Below are 21,606 nucleotides of genomic sequence, written 5' to 3'. Positions count from 1 at the left end.
AGTTAAAATACATTGTGTTTTGTGGGGCGCCGCCTGCACATTCTCCATTACAAGATGGCGCTGATATCCGGCTGGAGTTAGCAGTAAACAAGCCATGTGCGCACGTGCTGGGTAACTTTCCACTTCTTGAGCTCTGCCTCTCCCGTGGCGTCATAGGGCCTGATGAATTTCAACCAATCAGGGGGCTCCGCGTCCAAAGCAAGGACTGATCCCTTTATAAGGGGACGGGCTAGATAGTTCGGGTCGTCTCGTTCGTCTTGTTCGTCTTCTTCGTCTTCTTGGTCTTCTTCATCTTCTTCGTCACGTGTAGCAAGTGCTGGTTCTCGAGAGTATTAAAGTTTACCGCAGAAGGATCCTATTTCGTGTGCCACGTCGTTCTTGCAGGCGAGACGGTTGCGCGGGACAGTGTTTGTTTCTTTAATTAAAAAACTCTTCAAGGTATGAGTAGAGTCTTCCCAGTCAAGATGGTCTGGTGTTTCAGTAGAGCAGCCACTCTTTCTGCAGATGTCATGTTTATAGCAGAGAAAGCTTATAAACAGACAATTGACTGTCTGTGGTTCCACCTTGAAGGATCTGTGATAAGTTTAAAATATTTTATTACACAGTATTATAATCAGACTTAATATCAAACGCAGATAAACATAAGTAGCATAGCAATAAAGAAATGAAAGACAAAGTATGTTTTAATAGTTAACAGAAAATATTGCTAATAATTTTTACTCCCACACTGCAGCAAATGTAGTTTGGTTTTAATACTTGTGTGCTCTTAAGCTTTTGGGTTTTATCATCATCATCTTCATTGTGTGTGTGTGTGATGGGGGAGCGCATGTGTACAAGGTGTATGTAAAGAGGCCAGAGGATAAGGTAGTGATGTTGATTCTCTCCTTCCCCCTTCATAGGTGTTCTGGGACTCAAATGCCAGTTGTCAGGCTTGCTTGACCCATGCTTTGCATGCAGAGCCAACTCACCAACAATGTTACTACTAATTTTAAAGATGACATTCTCTGACAAGTAAAATGTTACTTAATTTATGGGCAACAAAGTTCAAGCATACATTGTAGAGCTGTGGTAATGTTCTAGCATTGCTTGGGAGACATTGGGAAGAAGATGCTGGGCAAAAGGGGAAGCAAGAGCAGAGGAGAGAGTCCCATGATTGACAGTTGGCTTATATTGTTTCCACTGACAGCAGTAAGATGGTTGCATATCAACCCCTTCCCACAGTGAATGTTTCATGACTGTCTCACTGATTGCATTTTGCCATTTCGTCTCTTTTTCAAATTGACATTTCTAACAGACTTCATTTTAGTGTGGACAATATAAACATAATAATGTGAAAGGTAATTTACTTACTCCTTTTATAGAATTTGGAGAATCACAAACCTTCTGCTCAATAGATTCTTTTAAAGTAAAAATATCTACTCCTGTAATTCTCTGGCTTATTGAATCAAGCGTGTTTCTATGGTTGAATTTTCCTTTTAATTATAATTTTAATGTTAAACAAAGTGTTTCATCCTGTTTTATATGTTCTTTGATAATGTTTTAAATGTATAATTAAAATGGATTCAAGATTTTAAAATGATTGAAAGTTGATAATGCTCATTTCATTATCATTTTATGCTGTCAAGTCCTGACAGATGGAATTCAGGGTAAGTGAAATTGTCACTGAATGACTGTATGCCTCTTTGAAGCTACACATCTATAGAAAAGAGCAGCGCTTACAGGGTCTTTGGCACTGCCCCCCACCCAAAAACCTGTTTACTCCTGATTCAGTTTCAGCCTTAGTTCATTTGTAAATCTTCACCCATGTTTGAAAAGTAGTCATTTTTTGCCCCAGTCAAAGGAGGACCTTGCAAATAATACTTATACAATTTAGGTGTTTCTCTAAGCAATCACATTCCAAAACAAGGGGTGAATATGATTTTTCAGGACTTAACTAGATTTACCTGGATCCCCATTGCATACATTGCTGATTCCTCCAGCTAAGGCAGTAATAGACCAGGCCATGGGGAAATGAGCATGAGTAGTGGTTACTTTCAGTGTACTTCTCTCAGTGTGAAATAGTCTTCCATGCAAGTTATAGGCAAATGGGGATGCTGACTTGAAGACCACTCATAAAAGACAGTTTTTTTTCCAACTGACCCCTGGATCCAAACAGCCAGGCTCCAACCAGCACTCACTTTAAACAACTGAAGAGCTTGTTCAACAATACACTGGACTATGCTTCCAATGTTGCTTTTAGACTTAGACCCAACGGAACAAGAATTATTTACCTGATCCACTTTTAGTGACTTGTGTGATATCATCCTCATCCTCATCACAGCTCTCACTGTTAAGCTGTGGGAGGACTGTATCCGGCTGGCTTTCAGCTGGACCACCGTCACCTTGCTGACTGAGGCTTCGAAGGGCAACAAGACGGTGATGTATTGCTGCATACAGAAAGCCTATGTCTTTGGCACTCGCCTTCAAGAGAAAAATTAAGTTGTTAAGACTGTAAGAAATAAATAAATACAGTGTGCTTACATCTTTTTGGTCTCTTGCTGTTTATAATGAAAGGAATTCTGTCTCATAAATCTGGAAGGTAAGTAAATGCCAACAGCCCATCATGTTTAAAACATGAAGCTGATTCATGTTACACCAAATTGTATCCCAATGTGAGTAAAGCTATGAGATCTCAATCCGGACATTTCAAATACAGAAAATACAGTTTTGTCATTTGAGAATCCTGTTTGAATTAAGTCTTGAAGCTTATGCCATAATACTTTACCAATGAAAACCACTGGGCAGGAGTACTATGTCCTTAAGTGATAAACGGGTTACTATCTTATTTTATTTTAGTTTTTGGTATTATCACATACCACTTTCCTCCATTATTTAGTGGAAGCCTAACCAATTATATTGATATTGGTATACTCCAATATCATTTGGATACTCATATTTTTCAAGTGTTCCCAGTCTCAAGCTATGGGGAAAATCCAGCTAGAGAGGTTGGAGGTTGGGGGTGGGGAAAGAAGGCTTTGTTCTTGGCAGCTCTCTTGTATCTGTGGCTGTATTTGAGGTCAGGCATTCCTGCCGCAGGGAACAGCTCAACTGTGCTTCTATCCCGTTACCCTGGAGATTTACTCATGTTCAGAATTGGAATCTCCTGTTAGATTGGCTGTAATGTGCAGTCCTGTGCTTTTCCATTCCTCGCTGGCTCCTTGGCTATGATCACAAGCCTCCTTTCTCTGGGTGAGTGACAGGTTACCTCCTAGGGGCCACTTCTCACAACATAGTCATAGAAACCTAGAAGCTTGTTAACATAAAGGAAATGAGAGGAGAAGACATCCAAGTGTCTTAGAATAAGGACCAATTGATTAGTATTGACTTTGGTGTCAAGGTGAACAGACGTTAGGATATATTAGGCTGTCAATAACCATAATGAGTGATTTCTTTGCCAACCATGCAAATGATCATAACCAAATGAAAAAAAGTGAATTAGGAACTGCAGGAGACTAATTATATTATCAGGATAACCAATCATCACTGAAATCTGTAACTTACCTGAATTAAAAATATTTTTATACAATTGTCTTCCAAATCAGTCACCGTTATTCGCAAATTTTTATGATTTGCTCTTTGAATCTTCATCTGAGCCCAGAGTCTGCTATTGAGGACCAGCCTCAGACTGCCTTGGTTGCGCATGACTGGGAGGGAGGAATAGCATGTCAGGTTGGAGTTCACAATGTCTTAACCTTCAAAGAAATGTTTTGAAGGAAAGGTTAATCCTGTAACTGTTTCTCAAGCTGTGTTTTCACTAGTGAGTGGCAATTCGACCAGATTATAACTTGGCTTTCAAATCGGGCCTTACTTCAGGGAAAACTTATTTATTTACTTACTTTAGTGTCAGTGTTATAATCATATTTTTTCTAGAATGTTTAAATTATTAAATTTGAGGTGCTTTTAAGATCTGATGACATGAAGATTATCTGAGAAATGTTTATGATTGAAAGAAAATGAGAATCAAAATGTTTTAAGTGTCAAAACATTGAATCAGATAACTTACAGCTCGGCCATTATAGAGAATACTACAGATCCATTGTCAATACCAAAGAGAGGGGCTGGGGAGGGCTCAGTGGTTAGGAGCACTGGCTGTTCTTCCAGAGGGCAAGCGTTCAATTCCCAGCACCCACATGGCAGCTCACAACTGTATGTAACTCCAGTTCCTGCGGATCCTACACTAACAGACAAGCATACAGGTAAAACACCAGTCCACACTGAACAAGCAAGCAATTGAATGACTAGATAGATAAATAAATCTTTTAAAAAAAATGCTGAGGAGAGAGACTTGTATGGGAAGGTGACCGTGGAATACTACGTAGGAAAGGCCAGATCAGCCTAGCACCATAACCAACAAACAGGACAATGACATGGAAGTGTGCAGAGGGTGGCACCCACAGAATGCATGGTTCTTAGAAGCAAGACCCTAAAATGGTCTTCTCTATTCTTTGGTTTTATTTTCCGCTTTCTATACTAACTAAGCCCATATTGCCCACATAACAACAACAACAACATGTTTGGGGATTTGGGGTTTAATTTCTTTTCTAGCAAGCAGTAGATTTAAACCAGATGTCACTTGGTTGCATTATTCAGCCCCCTGTTTGTCCATTACAAGGATAAAGGCCCTGTTCCTCTTCATTTGATCTGAACTCTATTCCTTCCCATGCTTTGAGCTTAACATTTGAAATGCAACAAATCCTCCTGCGCAGGTCCAGACTATTTGTAGTTTCCTTCAAAACTGGAGCTTCTCAGAATTGACTGACAAGAGAATCCACCATACCAGCCCATGCTCACCTGCATTCCAGGCCTCCAGACAAAGCCCAGTGGTGCCCTTTATATGTAAAACATAAAATCTTCCCCCAGCTTCCACCCATATGATACAGGACTAAAAGTCATATGCTTAGTTCCACCGAATCTGACCCTTCATCCCAGCTTCACTCTGTTCGGATGCTGTCCTAGTCAGGGTTTCTTTCTATTCCTGTACAAACATCATCACCAAGAAGTAAGTTGGGGAGGAAGGGGTTTATTCAGCTTACACTTCCACATTGCTGTTCATCACCAAAGGAAGTCAGGACTGGAACTCAAGCAGGTCAGGAAGCAGGAGTTGATGCAGAGGCCATGGAGGGATGTCACTTACTGGCTTGCTTCCCCTGGCTTGCTCAGCCTGCTTTCTTATAGAACCCAGGTCTACCAGCCCAGGGATGGCACCACCCACAGTGGGCTGGGCCCTCCCCCTTGATCACTAGTTGAGAAAATGCCTTACACCTGGATCTCATGGAGGCATTTCTTCAATTGAGGATCCTTTCTCTGTGATAACTCCAGCTTGTGACAAGTTGACACAAAACCAGCCAGTACAATTGACCCCTTGTCAACTTGACATACAAACACATCACTATTAAGTCTCAACCCTTACTTTCTTATCCATCCCCAAGATCTAAATAAATTACCTTAAGAGTGTCACAGTCTTTACAAAATCTTATATATTAAAATTTCAATCCCTTTAAAATATCCAACTTCTTTTAAAATTCAGTCTTTCTTTTCAATTTGAAGTCTCAACTATGGGCTCTACTAAAATACTTAATTCCTTAAAAAGGGGAAAATATCAGGGCACAGTCACAATCAAAAGCAAAATTGTTCTTTAACCATCTAATGTCTGGGATCTGCTCACAAATTTCTGGGATCATCCAAGGGCTTGGGTCACTTCTCCAGCTCTTCCCTTTGTAGCACACACCTTGTCTTCTAGGCTCCAGCTGCCTGCTCTCCACTGCCACTGCTGTTCTTGGTGGTCATCTCATGGTACTGGCATCTCCAAAACACTACTGTCCTCCACTGCAACTAGGCTTCATCAATCGCCTCTCATAGGCTTTCTTCATGGTGCCAAGCCTCAACTTTTTTACATGACCCCTTCAGTCCTGGGTCATTATTGCAACTGAGGTTGAACCTTCATCAATGGCCTTCCATGGCCTCTCACAGTGCTAAGTCTTAGCTGCTCTCTATGACCCCTTCATGCCTTCAAAACCAGTACCACCTGGGTAACTCTTATACATGACCAAGTCCAGCTACAGCACGAGGTTCAACATTGGCTATCTCTGGAACATATCCTCTTTGTGCTCTTAGAAAACAGTTCCTAGATTTCACCGTAATCACCACTAATTTCTTAGCTCCAGCTGACCAGCATCAATAGTCCCAGTAGTGCAAAGGTTTTGCTTTAGTGGTTTTGGTATCTTGTTAATCACAGCTAACCAAAAACCACAGAATCCTCACAATCAAAACAATAACAGCCCTGAGCAGAGTCTTTAATGTTCCCTCTGAAATTTCACAAGCCAGGCCTCCATCTTCTCAACATTATCTTCCAAGCTCCTACAAAACATCCCACAGAGCTTTTAATATCCCAGTGGCTCTTCTACCTCAAAGTTCCAAAGTCCTCACCAAAACATGGTCAGGTTGTCACAGGAATACCCATCATCTGGTACCAATTTGTCCTAGTCAAGGTTTCTATTCCTGCACAAAACATTGTGACCAAGAAGCAGGTTGGGGAGGAAAGGGTGTATTCAGCTTACACATTCACATTGCTGTTCATCACCAAAGAAGTCAGGACTGGAACTCACGAAGGTCAGGAAACAGGAGCTGATGCAGAGGCCATGGAGGGATGTCACTTACTGGCTTGCTTCCCCTGGCTTGCTCAGTCTGCTTTCTTATAGAACCCAGGTCTACCAGTCCAGGGATGGCTCCACCCACAATGGACTGGCCCCTCCCCCCTTGATCACTAGTTGAGAAAATGCCTTACAGCTGGATCTCATGGAGGCATTTCCCCAACTGAGGCTCCTTTCTCTGTGATCACTCCAGTTTGTGTTAAGTTGACACAAAACCAGCCAGTACAGATGGGAATGATATATGATGTGTCAGGTATTTCTTTCCCCCAAACTCTAAACCTTGCAAAGTTGTTTACTTTCTACCCTTTCAAATACCAGTGATTTCACCGTTGAGGTGTGAGGTTGCTTAGCTTTGACACAGGTGCTTCCCACAGAGCCCTTCATCAAATGTCCACAGTAGCTCAAAAAAGATTTGAATTACAGTCTCTCTGTAAATCTCACAGACATTGAAGAAGCCACACACTTAATTATCCACACTCTGAATTCACAAGGTCACCCTGTCTCTTTGGTGACATTAGAAATAGTGTAGTCCACCCTCAGATTTATTGGTGTGTCCTATAATACATCTACAGAAAGCAGGTACATCCACATGAGACGTTTTTCCCTGAGAAACCATGGCTTACGAACTGTTGCTTACTTAGTCTTGACCGAAGTGTCCCACTCTCACTGCCGGCTGTGTCGTTCAGTCTCAGAATCCCCTGGCCTCTTTCATTCCAGGACTGTGTGGCTTTGTTGAATACAAAGATCTTGCAGTTGATCTAAGTGATAGTGTTTGTATTTATAAAATTTATAAATATATATTTATATTATTTCAGATTAAATTCTTTCATATGCCCCAACACTATTATACCTGGCTTTTCTTCTACTAAATTATTCTGTTAATGATAAATAGACTAGATGTTGAGATTTATTTAACTTTCTAGAACATGCAATTTCTAAATAGTTCAAACTGCAAAATCATAAAACTAACAGGAATGAAAAGGCTCCCAGTCCTGGCTTTCCATCTTCCACCATTGTAACATGCAGTAACTGTTGTATTTTATTTACCTTTCAGAGATGTTTGTAGTTATACATACAAATATACTACATACATACATACATATACACATCTTTTTATAAAACTATAGGATACCCTGCATACTTGCTGCTTTCTTATCTAATATGTGTCTATAGGCCGACAACTGCATTAAACTTGATGTTATTTTGACCACATAATGTTATTTGAAAGAAATGAATTATGGAGTGATTTGAATGCTAACATGTTTCAAACACAGCACACAGACATGATAACTCAGGGTTCCTTGTGGTGATTTAGTGGTTGCCAGTTCTCAACTACTCCCACGCATGTGAAGTCATCAGTACATTGCGCCAGCGACTGATCTCTGGTAGTTACTTCAGTCAGGCCAGAACTACACCTTGAGATGCACTTACTTGGACTGAAAGTATCCTTGGGTCACTGGAAACGATGGGGAGTGGAGAGTGTGGGAGAAGATGGAGAAGGGTAAGGGGTGGGGAATCAGTGCCTTTAAACAGTGAGGTTACGGTAAATACCCTGATAGCACGCAGCACCAAATCAGATACTGTGGTATACCTGTGAGGCTCTTGATTTATGCAAAAGTCTACACTTTAACACACTTGAATCAAGCCGCCTTTCTGTATCAGACTTGCTCATAGTAATGCACTGGTTGTGAGAGCAGACAGGAGACATGTAAAGTGGAAGTCTGAAGTTATAAGACAGGACTCTAACACACCGTGTAAGCCCAGAACTCAGGAGACTGAAGCAGAAGGATTCTAAAATTAGAATCCCTGCCTCTTCGTAGAGGGATAGAGCGAGTGGTTGTAAAACTACACACACACACACACACACACACACATGCACACACACATGTACATGTACACACAAGATTAAATGCAAACACATGCATGCACACACAGAGAATTTAAGAAGATAACACTATCTTAGTTTAACAGTGATGTTTTACAAGCCTCAAACAGTTTTTATTTAAGCAACTTAGTCATCATGAAACCATTTCTATCCATTCCTTGCTATTTTTGATGTCTCTGCTGATGTCAGCTTTAATCTACATAAGACAAGGAAAAGCAATATATAGCATACAAACCTTTAACACATTGTGTTCTCTTTCTTCTCCTGTTATGACATCAATTTTTTCAAGCAAGCATTTTTGTGATGGTTTGGAGGAAAAAGCAGCAGCTGATTCGATTAGGGATATGTTTTTAATGGATTCTGCTTCAAAGAAATATAGAAGAAAAATCTGTAAGGCTGTTTTCTCTGCCATGAAAAGGTATTTGTTATATCTTTTTACCTTACATCTTAGAGGTCAAACTGAGTAGATTAAAGCCACCTAATTTACTTTCCCATAGTATTAAAGTCAATAATTTTAAACTTTATTATATGTTTTATTTAATCCTTGCAAAAACAAATGTTTAGTAGTGGATTGTAGGCTTTTTTAAAAAAATTGTATTTAATTTTTTGGACATAGTGGTTGATCATGATGAATTTCCTTTTCCTAAATACTTTTTTAAAAGGCATTTTGGCATAGCACTATATGAATATATTTTTGTCAGTATCTAATTCTTTTAGAAGTTTGATAGTATGCATTGAAATCTGCTAGTTACCAAACTAGTTACCATAAGCATAAAGTACATGTAGAACAAAACATAACATGGAAACAGAGTTTTCTTGGTGTGTATAGATTAAACATAATGATTTTTGAATACCAAAAATTGCCACAAGGCTATATTCTTAGCTCTTGGATGATTAATGATTTAAGGTCCAGGAGATTGTAGGTTTTTTAACTTGTGTGGGTATTAAGTAAATGTCATTAAAAATAAGAGACAAGGGGCTGAAGAGATAGCGCAGTGATTAAAAGTGCTGTCTCCTGCTCCAGAGGACCCACCTTCTAGTCCCATGATAGTTAGTGCAACACCAGTCCCAAAGGATCTGATGTCCTCTGCTGGTCTTTTTGGGTGCACACATCATGCATATAAAGTACTCATATACATTGAAAAAAAAGTAAAAATCACAAAACAAAAATAACAACAACAACAATGAAAACAATAGAAGGCATCGAAGTTAAATACTTCATAAATGAAACAGTTCTTACTTGAATCTGAAGCAGCATTAGGAAATTTCAGAACAGATTTGAATGTGTTTTCCTTGGCACATGAAAGATTTTGAAGTGGAGGCTGGGTAAACTTTTGAGTTCCCTAAGTGGGGGAAAATATGCATTGTTTAATCTTATACCTAGATAGATTTGCAGTAAGCCAAAAGATAGATTTTCTTCCTCAACACAGCACACAAGAAGCAGCTACTGGCTTTTTCTTCCAGGCTCTCTCTGCACAGAGAACTGGGTAACTGTCAGGAAACATTGGTTTTAACCTCAAAAAATGAGAACTCATTTATCCCAGCCTGTCCAGCTGGGTCTGGTTTTAGGAAAAGAGGAAAAGGGGGAGTAGGAGGAAACACGAAGCTGTCCCTCTGGGTCCCGCCAGGCTGGCCAAAGCACCACTGGCTTCTCTTAATGTTTTTCAGGGGTCCCAGAGATTCACTGCTGTTGTCTCTTTCCAGGAAAGAAAGCTCCACTAGATGTTTCAGAGAACAGGAATTCTCTGACAGTGTTTGTCAACAGCCGTGTGTGTGTGTGTGTGTGTGTGTGTGTGTGTGTGTGTGTGTGTGTGTGTAGGCCTGCACATGCCAAGTCATGTGAAGATCAGAGAACAACTTGCTGCAACTGGTTTTCTTCTTCCACCATGTGGGTCCCTCAGATCAAGTTCAGGCCAGCAGGCTTTGTGGCAGGAGCTTTCCCACTGCGTCATCGCCCCAGCCCACCAACAGTCACTTGCAACTGTATGTTTATCTGCTGTGACAAAAGACTGTACGGAAAAGATTAACTGTGCTCGTCACAGCTCTGTGTGTAACCCCTGCAGAACAGTAAATGTGGAACAGTGCGACTTAAGTACACATTCAAAGCTTGCCGTTATGAACCCAAGATTCTTCCGTGTTATTGAATAGGAAATCAGTATAGTCCCTGAAACTGGATGACGAGGGGGTGTGAACATTTTCACTTTAACAAAACAGAAATGCCAGCCCAGTGAGATCAGTGACTCATTCAAAAAGCACAGTCAAGCAACAAGTCAGGAATGCACCTTGACCCCCATATCACAAGGCTATGGGTTCACAAGGTTAATTAGAGGAAAAACACAAACTCTCTGGACTGTTCCAGCATCCTTGGGACATCCTTTCTGAGTGAAACGAGAAGCTCTGGTCCTTTCAAAAGCCACATCCAAAACGTCCACGTGAGATACTGACAAGTGCTCACTCAGACCCAGCCTCTGACATCCCAGTTGTGGCTTGTTCTCATAGGTGTCTCTGTCTCCTTTCTTACGGTGAAAGCCTCCCTAGAGTACAGTCTGCTTTAGCTTTGCATAACTACTTAGGTGGACTTCAAACCTGGAAAAAGGAAAATGCAAAATGGACAAAGTTGCCTAAATATTTCGTGGACTTTGCTCTGATGCTTGCTTGTTTCATTCTAGTTCGTTCATGTAAGCAATGTTTCCGATACCGATAGCATTCTTCTTCTTCCTCTCCTCCTCCTCTTCCTCCTCCTGCTCCTCCTCCTTCTCTGCCTGAGATAGTCTCACTATTTAATGCAGGCTGGCCTCAAACTGTCTCTCCTTTTACCTCAGTCTGCCAGTGCTAGGGTGAGAGGCAGGGACCAGCACCAGCAGTTAGAACTGGCCTTCTTGGGAATGACAGAAGGGTACTTTTCTTTTAAAGAATTTATTTATTTATTATATGTATGAGTACACTGTCACTGTCTTCACCAGAATAGGGCATCAGATCTCATTACAGATGATTGTGAGCCACCAGGTGGTTGCTGGGATTTGAACTCAGGACCTCTGGAAGAGGAGCCAGTGCTCTTAACCACTGAGCCATCTCTTCAGCCTGACAGAAGGGTACTTTAAGTGAAAAGGCCACAGAACTACTCTTGCAATTGAGGACAGTCCTAGTTACATCTACAACAAGCAAGATCTAAAACCCAACTGACCGAGGAAAGCCCTAAAAATCTTAAATCAGCTCACTTTGAGAATTTTTTTTTTCATTTTTATTAGCATATACATTACAAAATAATGCATTTTGTTGTAGCACTGTGCATGCACATATGTGTGCTCATGTGTGCATATCATGCATTTATAGTATATGTGCACATGTGAGAGTGTGCTTATCTGTGGGGTGCAGGCTTGCGGAAGGCAAAGGAGGAAGTCACCAGTGTCCCCTCTGTTGCTCTCTACCTTATTCCCATAAATTTCTCTTATTCCCTCCCTAAATGAGAAGCTTGCCATTTTAGCTAGGCTAGTGTCTTAGGCTTTCTATTCCTGCACAAAGCATCATGACCAAGAAGCAAGTTGGGGAGGAAAGGGTTTATTCAGCTTACACTTCCATATCGCTGTTCATCACCACAGGAAGCCAGAACACGAACTCTACACAGGGTGGGAACTTGGAAGCAGGAGCTGATGCAGAGGCCATGGAGGGATGACACTTACTGGCTTGCTTCCCCTTCCCTCAGCCTGCTTTCTTATAGAACCCAGGTCTACCAGCCCAGGGATGGCACCACCCACAATGGACTGGGCCCTCCCTCCTTGATCACTAGTTGAGAAAATGCCTTACAGCTGGATCTCATGGAGGCATTTCCTCAATTGAGGCTCCTTTCTCTGTGATAACTCCAGCTTGTGTCTAGTTGACACACAACCAGCCACTACAGCTAATTTTTACAGAGATCCTGAAGATTCAAACACAGATTCTCATACTTCCACAGCAAGTGTTCATACCCACCGAGCCACCTCCCCAGGCCCTAGGGATAGTGTGACATTTTCGTACACACTTTCCATGTTCTTTGATCAAACAATCCCTGCCACTCCATTAACCTGACTCACATGCTTCCCAATGCCTTTTGAAGCTAAGTAAAGAAATTGGGACTTTGAACCCAGAACTAAGAAGTGCGCTTGAACCAAATGATAGTTAATTTGCCTTCGCCTATGTTAACGGCGGTTCCTCTAAGGTAATTTACCAAAAGCTTACCAAAACTCTTTCTACCATGTTTTCTCCAAAAACGAAGTCAGAACTGCAGCTTGGGAAAGAACACTTATCTTCTTTTGGTTGGCATCTATAGAAAAGAAATAAGTGTTTGGATATCTTAAATTTGTAGATGGGGATACTTTAAGCCTTAGCAGGCCAAATAATCAGGTGGTTTAATATGTTTCTATAAAACATAAACATATGGCTTTATTCAGATGAAATGGATAAGAAGCGAAGAAAAAATATGAGCTAAGGACTCCCAAGGGTAATATTCCGAATATTGTTGCTGACTATTATAAGATTGGGGTTGACCTGTATGGATGATCTCATTCACTATGTGGTCTGCATGTTCACTTGGAGGGCTGCCCGGCCCTTATCTAGTTGGACTCCAAAAATCTCTACTCACTATTCTTTATCCCAAATGGCCAATGATGCTTCTAGCACTCCAAGCCCTTCAGTGTCTTTTCAATTATCCTAGAGTGTGCACTGTCTTAATTCTTCTCCTCCAAGAAAATTTAATTGTATATTAAAATTGTTCTGCACAGTGGGGAAAAAAACATGTAGCCCTCTCTTTGTAGGCAGATGCACAAAAAGTTCTCAGCACATCCCTAGGACCTTATAGTTCCTCCCTGGATTCAGCATCCTTGTGTGAGACACCATTTGTCCACTGCCAGTTTCAGTGTCCTTCCCATCCTCACCAGTAATAACTAACAGTAACTTCTCACTTATGCATGCCACTTTCCTTTCATCTGCACAATTAATGCCAATTAGCCATAGCTAACACCACAACTGATTAGATAGAGGGGAAAGGACATCAAGGAAAAGGGAAGAAAGGTTAATAGCAGGATAATTTGTACTTAAAGTTTGGTCATATCTTTTGGAATTATTCCAACCTCAGGTCCATGAGATAATGAAGGCAATACAATATTATAATGATGATGATGTTGATAGTGAAGTAGCTGAGGTGTTCTGAAGAGCTTTCTAAACTACCATTATTATAAAATGTGATAGCAATTCCTGGTTGTCAACTTGGCTACATCTGGAATGAACTACAATCTAGAAATGGAGGATACACCTGTGACCCAGATCTTGAGGCTGGAAGACTAGGGCTTTTGACATGGAGATCTTAAGGCAGAGTGGCCATGAGAAGGTTAGGCCCAGGCAAGGTGGTACACACCTTTGATCCCAGAGACTGAGGTGAGCAGGTCTCTGAGTTCAAGGCTAGCCTGGAACACAGCAAGTTCCAGATCCAGGGGTGGTGTGGTGGTACATACCTTTAATTTGGGCTGTACCTTCTGTTGGAGACCTACATAAGGACATTGGAAGAAGGCAGACTCAGTCTTCTTTGCCTGCTTGTACTTACTTGCCAGCACATCTATTGGAACCTACTTCTTCGGATTCCAGCTTACACAGAAGACCAGCTGAGACGACTAGCCTCCTCATGAGACTGAACAATACTAGATTCTGTCCCACTCACAGCTGCCCATTGCTGGGTTAGTTGGACTGCAGACTGTAAATTGTTACAATAAATTCCCTTACTATAGAAAGCGATTGCATAAATTCGGTGACTCTAGAGAACCCTAATATGTAAAACATGCTTTCAAGAAGAATGTTGCCAATTTATTCATCCAATATCAGAAAATTGCAGTGTATGAAGAGTTAAAATGGCCAAAGAAAGCAAAACCAGAAAGGAAACATCTTGGTTTTCTCATTAGATTGAACATCCCTAGTTAGAGAATCTGCAGTACAAAATTCTCCCAAATCTGAAGCATATTGAGCTATAATATAATATCATAAGTAAAAAAAAATTTCCTGGCCTCCTTGAATGGGTCAGAGTCAAAATCATTAAAAAATATTGTATACAATTACATCCAGATTACATACATGAGGTGTATATAAATCTCTGTACATGAATTTTTAACAAATATTTGTTCTATGTATGTGAGTACACTGTAGCTGTCTTCAGACACACCAGAAGAGGGCATCTAATCCCATTACAGATGGTTGTGAGCCACCATGTGTTTGCTGGGAATTGAACTCAGGACCTCTGGAAGAGCAGTCAGTGCTCTTAACCTCTAAGCCATCTCTGCTTACATGAATTTTATGTTTAGAGTTGGTCTCATCCCTAAGATATTAATTCTCATACGTGCATCCAAATATCACAAAAATCTAAAACAAGTAATCTGAAACCCTTCTAGTCGCAAACACTTCGGAGAAGGAACACATGAGTTATATTGATTATTTTACCCAGATGGTGCCTCTGAGATGCATGGATCAGTAGACAGCTGGACTGAACTTCTGGCATTTGATAAATTTTGACTTAGTAAACTGGAGTTCACTTCAGAAATCTGGAAAAAGAAAGAACAAGAAAAAAAAAAAAAAGGAAGAAGAAACCCATCTGAAAGTTCATCAGGCTTGCTCTGTGTACAGCCACGCATGGTAAACGTTTTCTGTGTCCAGATCCACCCCCAGCCCCTTACGTGCCTCATTTCAGACGCTCTTCACAGCTCTGTGCTTCCACTGTCCACAGCTTGCATACGAGCTGATGGACAGAACTTAGGGAACTCACCCAAGTCAAACAACCAAACGGAAGTGATGTTAAGAACAAGTTTTACTGACTCCAGAGATTGCATTCTTTTAATACTCACAGAGCACATAAACATATCGTGGCCACTTGGGATTAATTATTAATTAATTATTAATAATTATTAAGTATTATTTATGGATCAGTAGAAGTACTTTCCAAGACTATTTAATCTCTGGAAATATCCTAAGAGCTCCACTACCACAGCCCCCAGTCTAAGTGGAAACTCCGCCCATCTCTTCATCCTGACAGTGTCCGCGGGTAACTGAGCCAGCTGAAACTGGTTTTGAGCATCTACATGAGGTGCATGGCCAATATTAATACCATAAATGTTGGAATGAGTGATTTTAGAGCCGGAGTAAATTCAGGTGTAAGGAACTCATCTGGTCCAGTATTTACTGTGGTTTTGGATACCTCTCTTCCCCTGGTAGCGATGGGTGAGCTCATGTTTTGAAAGTCAGGCAGGATATGTTTCCACTTGAATTTTTATATCAATCAATGAAAGTATTAGTGTTTCCCTTTTATAATGGGAACTTGAAAGCTGTCAAATGTCTACAAGAGAGCATGCGCTTTGGTTATCTAAGTTTAGGGTATATGCCGATAACCTTGTGCCTAACAGTTTTTCCTTTAGTCTAAATGATAGTTTTCACACTCTGTTTTAGAAAATAGTTTTAGGTATATTTATTTGCCTTGATTAAAACACAGTAAATGGGCACTGCAGAATTCAAGTTTTTAAAAATATGTGATGGGAAAGCAGAGGCAGCACTGTTTAGGGAGCACTATTTAAAAGAAGAAAGAGGACCAGCTGGGGAGAAGGGATAAAGGGCAAAGTCAGATGCTGTATATGTATGGAAAGGCTATGAGTATTCCAAATAAGCAGGGTTTCCTTTAGGAGCTAATGATCAAACTCAGGGCCTTGCATTTGCTGGAGAAGTGCTCTACCAGAGTCAATCCCTCAACCTTCTAAGGAGAAAATTTTAAAATGTTTCTTTTAACTTTCTGAGATTGTGATATAGTCACATCACCTGTCCATTTCTTTTCCTCTCTTCAAATCTTCCCATATACTTCTTGCTCTTTCAAAATCACAGCCTTTTTTTCACTAACAGTTGTTACATCCACACATGCACGTGTGTATATATGTAAATTCCTGAACGTATAAATACAACACACTTCATTTATGTAATGTTGCTTACATGTGTATGTTTTCATGACTGAGCATCCCATAAAGTCTCACCAATAGGACTCTCTAAACATGAACTGAACACATATGATGGTAGTAATTATACTCAAGTGGACCAGGGCAGGAGAATTAAGGGGACCTCAACACTACACAAAGAACTACAGGCACCTAAGGCATGCTGACAGCAGGAGAAATAGTCTTCCTCAAGGAAGAACATACCGATGGGTTTTCTTTTTTAAAATTTATTTACTTATTTTATAAAATATTATTATAGCTCACAAAATTTGTTACATAATAATATATGATGAATACACAGTTTTTTTCTAATACCAAAAGGAAAAGTTTTAAAGACTCTAAGAAACAGTGTTACCAAAGTGTCTTAGTTAGGGTTTCTATTGCTGTGATGAAAAACATCCTGACCAAAAATCAAATTAGGGAGTAACCACTTGTATTCTAATGTTAATTGGAATACAACGTGTGTTTGTACCAGCAGGTCCATGCATAGCTATTGGGAACCTGTCCCCCGTTAATTTTGATTTGTAAATAAAGATGTCAGCAGCCAATACCTGAAGAGGAGAGACATAGGTGAGTGGATGGGGTAGATTTTTTTGGGTTTGAGAGGGCAAGGAAGGAGGAGAAGGAGGTGAGACACCATGCCTTAGGAGTGTACAGGAAGGAGAAGCAGAACCACCTGTAAAGAAAGGCTCAGTTGGGTCAAGAGCAGCCAAGATGGAACATAGAAGTTAGTAAATAGTAACTGGGAGTTATCAGCAGGAGGTAGTCTAACAACATGGAGATATTTACAATGCTACTTAAAACATATTAAAATATAAAGGTGATGTGTGTGTGTGCCTTTTATTTGGAAACATAAACCATTGAGGTGGGTAACAACCCCAGTCTGGATTTTTTTTTAAAAGATTTATTTATTATATATAAGTACACTGTAGCTGTCTTCAGACACCAGAAGAGGGCATCAGATCCCATTAGAGATGGTTGTGAGCCACCATGTGGTTGCTGGGAACTGAACTCAGGACCTCTAGAAGAGCAGTCAGTGTTCTTAACCACTGAGCCATCTCTCCAGCCGCCCCCTGGATTTATTAATATATTTTACTACAGTTTATTTGGTTTATTCTTTCAGTTCATAGCCCTTTACTGGAGGAAGTCCAGACCGGAAGCAAACAGGGCAGGATCCTGGAGGCAGGAGCTGATGCAGAGCCATGGAGGGATGCTGCTTACTTGCTTTTTTATAGAACCCAGGACCACCAGTCTAGGAATGGGACCACCCACCATGAGCTGAGTCACTTGATCACTAGTATCGAAAATGAGTTATAGCTGGATCTCATGGAGATATTTCCTCAACCCAGGCCACTTCCTCTCTGAAGATTCCAGCTTCTGTCAAGTTGACACACAAAGACCAGCCAGCACAGAAAGTTTATATTTTCATTCAATTTTTTTGATTCAAATGGTGCCCTGTTTTGGTTTGTAACTCTTTAATTATGAGTGACAGTGAATATTTTTACTAAAAAGTAACAGGGTGGACACTGATTTATCAAGTTTTGATACATGCCAATAAAGTTATCAGCTAATGAGTCTATAAAATTCACTTAGGGATAATTATCATAGTATCTACAAATTATATCCATTCAGTCAAGCTGGAGCCATAGAATGTCATAGATATGTGTCCTTGGCATTCCAAAGGACATCGCAAAACAGAAAGCTCAGTCATAGGCATATCCTATTGGGCTTCTCAGAAGTGTGGACAATCCCTATTCATGAGACCTTTAAATTATGAAGAAATATTTGCAAACCAGAGCTGGGACCTTTCTGTTTTATAATTTAGGAAGAAAAAAGCAATAGATGGTGAGTTGTAGTCCTGAGAATCTGAGGCCAGTGCACAGAAAGCCAGGTGCTACAGTAGCAAACATTTATAATCCCAAGGCTGGGCAGTAAGGAGGCAGATTTCTGAGGTTGCTGGCCAGGTAGCCTAATTGCCAAACTCTGGCCTAATGAGAGACCCTGCCTCAAAAGCAAGGCGGAGGGCCCCTGGCAGATGACACTCAAGGTAGTTTTCTGCCCTGCAAATGCACATACAGACATGTGCACTCACAGAAGAGCTTTATAAAAGTCATGACATGGAACAAATATCACTCACTATACTGTGGAGGTAATAACATAATAAAAACTTGGTCCATACTTACAGCATACACCATTCCAAATGGTATGTAATATTTCAAAAATTTTCTTACAAAAGCCTACTTTAACACGTTTCTGCCCACATTTCTAAATCGATAAAAGTAAATATCAAAGTATAGTTAATGAAAACTTTTAGTCCATTCTGGCCCAGAGAGGGCCAGGTCTCCACCATCAAGACTCAGGATCTGCTCGCAGGAAGCTGAGCTCCCAGAACAGCCTCACATGAGCTCTCACACCGGAGCCCAAGGAGACAGAACTGAGTCACTGCCATCAGAACTCACTGCCTGACTACAAAGAGTCCAACACCCAAGAGAAATATCCCGCATGAGCCTATGGGTCCCCAAACCCACTGGAGAGACAAGCACCAGTAAGAGACAAAAAGATCACCTATAATTACAATTACAGACAACAAGATGGCAAGAAGAAAGCGCAAGAACCCAAGCAATGGAAACCAAGACAACCTGGCAACATCAGAACCCAGTTCTCCCACCACAGCAAGTAGTGGATTTCCCAACACACCAGATAAACAAGATTTAGACTTAAAATCATACTTCATGTTGATGATGGAGATCTTTGAGAAGTGCATGAATCTTAAGCAATTACAGGAGAACCAGGAGCAATCACTCAAAGAAGTACAGGAAAACACAACCAAACAGATGAAGTAATTGAAAATGGAAATAGAAACAATAAAGAAATCACAAAAAGAGACAACCCTGGAGATAGAAAACCTAAGAAAGAAATCAGGAGTCATAGATGCAAGCATCACCAACAGACTACAAGAGATGAAAGAGAGAATCTCAGGGGCCGAAAACAACATAGAAAACATAGAAAAAACAGTCAGAGAAGATGCAAAAACCAAAAAGCTCCTAACCCAAAATGTCCAGGATATTCAGGACACAATGAGAAGAGCAAACATAAAAATAATAGGTATGGAAGAGGGAAAAGAATGTCAACTAAAAGGCACAGTAAATATCTTCAACAAAATCATAGAAAACTTTCCTACCTTTAAGAATGATATGACCATAAACATATAAGATGCCTACAGGACTCCAAATAGATTGGACCAGAAAAGGAATTCTTCCCAACACGTAATAGTCAAAACACCAAATGTTCTAAACAAAGAAAGAATACTAAAAGCAGTAAGGGAAAAAGGACAAGTAACATATAAAAGCAGACCAATCAGAATTACACCAGATTTCTCAACAAAGACTATGAAAGCTGGAAGATTCTGGACAGACATCATACAGATTCTAAGAGAACATGAATGCCAGCCCAAGCTTCTATATCCAGCAAAACACTCAATTACCATAGATGGAGAGACCAAGATAGTCCAGGACAAAACCAAATTTGCACAATATCTGAACACAAATCCAGCCCTGCAAAGGATAATAGATGGAAAACCCAACACAAGGAAGGAAACTACACCATAGAAAAAGCAAGAAAATAATCATACGAGAAAACCAAAAGAAGAAAAACATACAAACACAATTCTACCTCTAACAACAAACATAACAGGAAACAACAATCACTATTCCTTAATATCTCTTAACATCAATGAATTAAATTCCCCAATAAAGACACATAGAGTATCAGACTGGATACGTAAAAAAGATCCAGCATTTTGCTGCTTATAGCAAATTCATCTCAAAGACAAAGACGGACACTACCTCAGAGTAAAAGACTGGGGAAAAACCTTCCAAGAAAATGGTCCCAAGAAACAAGCTGGCGTAGTCATTCTAATATTGAATAAAATAAATTTTTCAACCAAAGTTATCAGAAAAGATAAGGAAAGACACTTTTTACTCATCACAGGAAAAATCTATCAAGATGAACTCTCAGACCTGAGCATCTATGGTCCAAATACAAGAGCACTCACATTCATAAAAGAAACCCTAATAAAGCTCAAAGCATATATTGCACAACACACAATAATAGTGGGAGTCTTCAACACCCCACTCTCATCAATAGACAAATCATGGAAGCAGAAACTGAACATAGACACAGCAAAACTAGCAGAGATTATTAACCAATTGGAATTAACAGACATCTACAGAACATTTCATCCTAAAACAAAAGGATATACCTTCTTCTTAGCACCTCACAGTACCTTTTCAAAAACTGACCATATAATCAGTCACAAAACAAGCCTCAACATATATAAAAAGATGGAAATACTCCCATGCATCCTATCAGATCACCAAGGACTAAGGCTGGTCTTTAATAACAACAAAGACAACAAAAAGCCCACATACACATGGAAACTGAACAATACACTACTCAATGATAACATGGTCAAGGAAGAAATAAAGAAATCAAAGACTTTTTAGAATTTAATGAAAATAAAAGCACAACATATCCAAACCTATGGGATGCAATGAAAGCAGTACTAAGAAGAAAACTCATAGCTCTGAGTGCCTTCAAAAAGAAACTGGAGAGAGCATACACTAGCAGCTTGACAGCCCAGCTGAAAGCTCTAGAAAAAAAAGAAGCAGATACACCCAAGAGTAGTAGATGGCAGAAAATCCTCAAACTCAGAGCAGAAAACAACCAAGCAGAAATAAAATGAACTATACAAAGAATCAATAAAACCAGGAGCTGGTTCTTTGAGAAAATCAATAAGATTGATAAACCCTTAGCCAGACTAACTGGAGGGCACAGAGAGAGTATCCAAATTAACAAAATCAAAAATGAAAGGAGAGACATAACAACAGAAACAACAGGAAATTCAGGAAATCATCTGATTCTACTACAACAGCCTATACTCAACAAAACTGGAAAATCTAAAAGAAATGAACAAATTTTTAGACAGATACCCAGATACCAAAGTTAAACCAGAATCAGATAAACCATCTAAACAGTCCCA

At 40.1% G+C, this 21,606-nt stretch overlaps 1 protein-coding gene across 1 annotated transcript in view; it reads right to left on the bottom strand.

The window, feature by feature from the left end:
- Positions 1-446: 446 nt before the first annotated feature.
- Positions 447-21,606, bottom strand: part of RANBP3L (RAN binding protein 3 like) — a 51,655-nt gene continuing 30,495 nt past the window's right edge. Inside the window, exons 8-15 of the mRNA XM_080933698.1 lie at positions 15,034-15,134; positions 12,790-12,874; positions 9,815-9,917; positions 8,810-8,934; positions 7,327-7,447; positions 3,541-3,683; positions 2,271-2,460; positions 447-573 (exon numbers count right to left, since the gene is read on the bottom strand). Of these exons, the coding sequence (XP_080789824.1) occupies positions 530-573; positions 2,271-2,460; positions 3,541-3,683; positions 7,327-7,447; positions 8,810-8,934; positions 9,815-9,917; positions 12,790-12,874; positions 15,034-15,134 (912 nt within the window). The 3' untranslated portion in view covers positions 447-529. The remainder of the gene's footprint in view (positions 574-2,270; positions 2,461-3,540; positions 3,684-7,326; positions 7,448-8,809; positions 8,935-9,814; positions 9,918-12,789; positions 12,875-15,033; positions 15,135-21,606) is intronic.

Source organism: Micromys minutus (genome assembly GCF_963924665.1).
Source record: "Micromys minutus genome assembly, chromosome: 20".
Classification (NCBI taxonomy): Eukaryota; Metazoa; Chordata; class Mammalia; order Rodentia; family Muridae; genus Micromys; species Micromys minutus.
The sequence above is the reverse complement of the archived record's forward strand: the minus strand, read 5'-3'. Positions and strand labels throughout refer to the sequence as shown.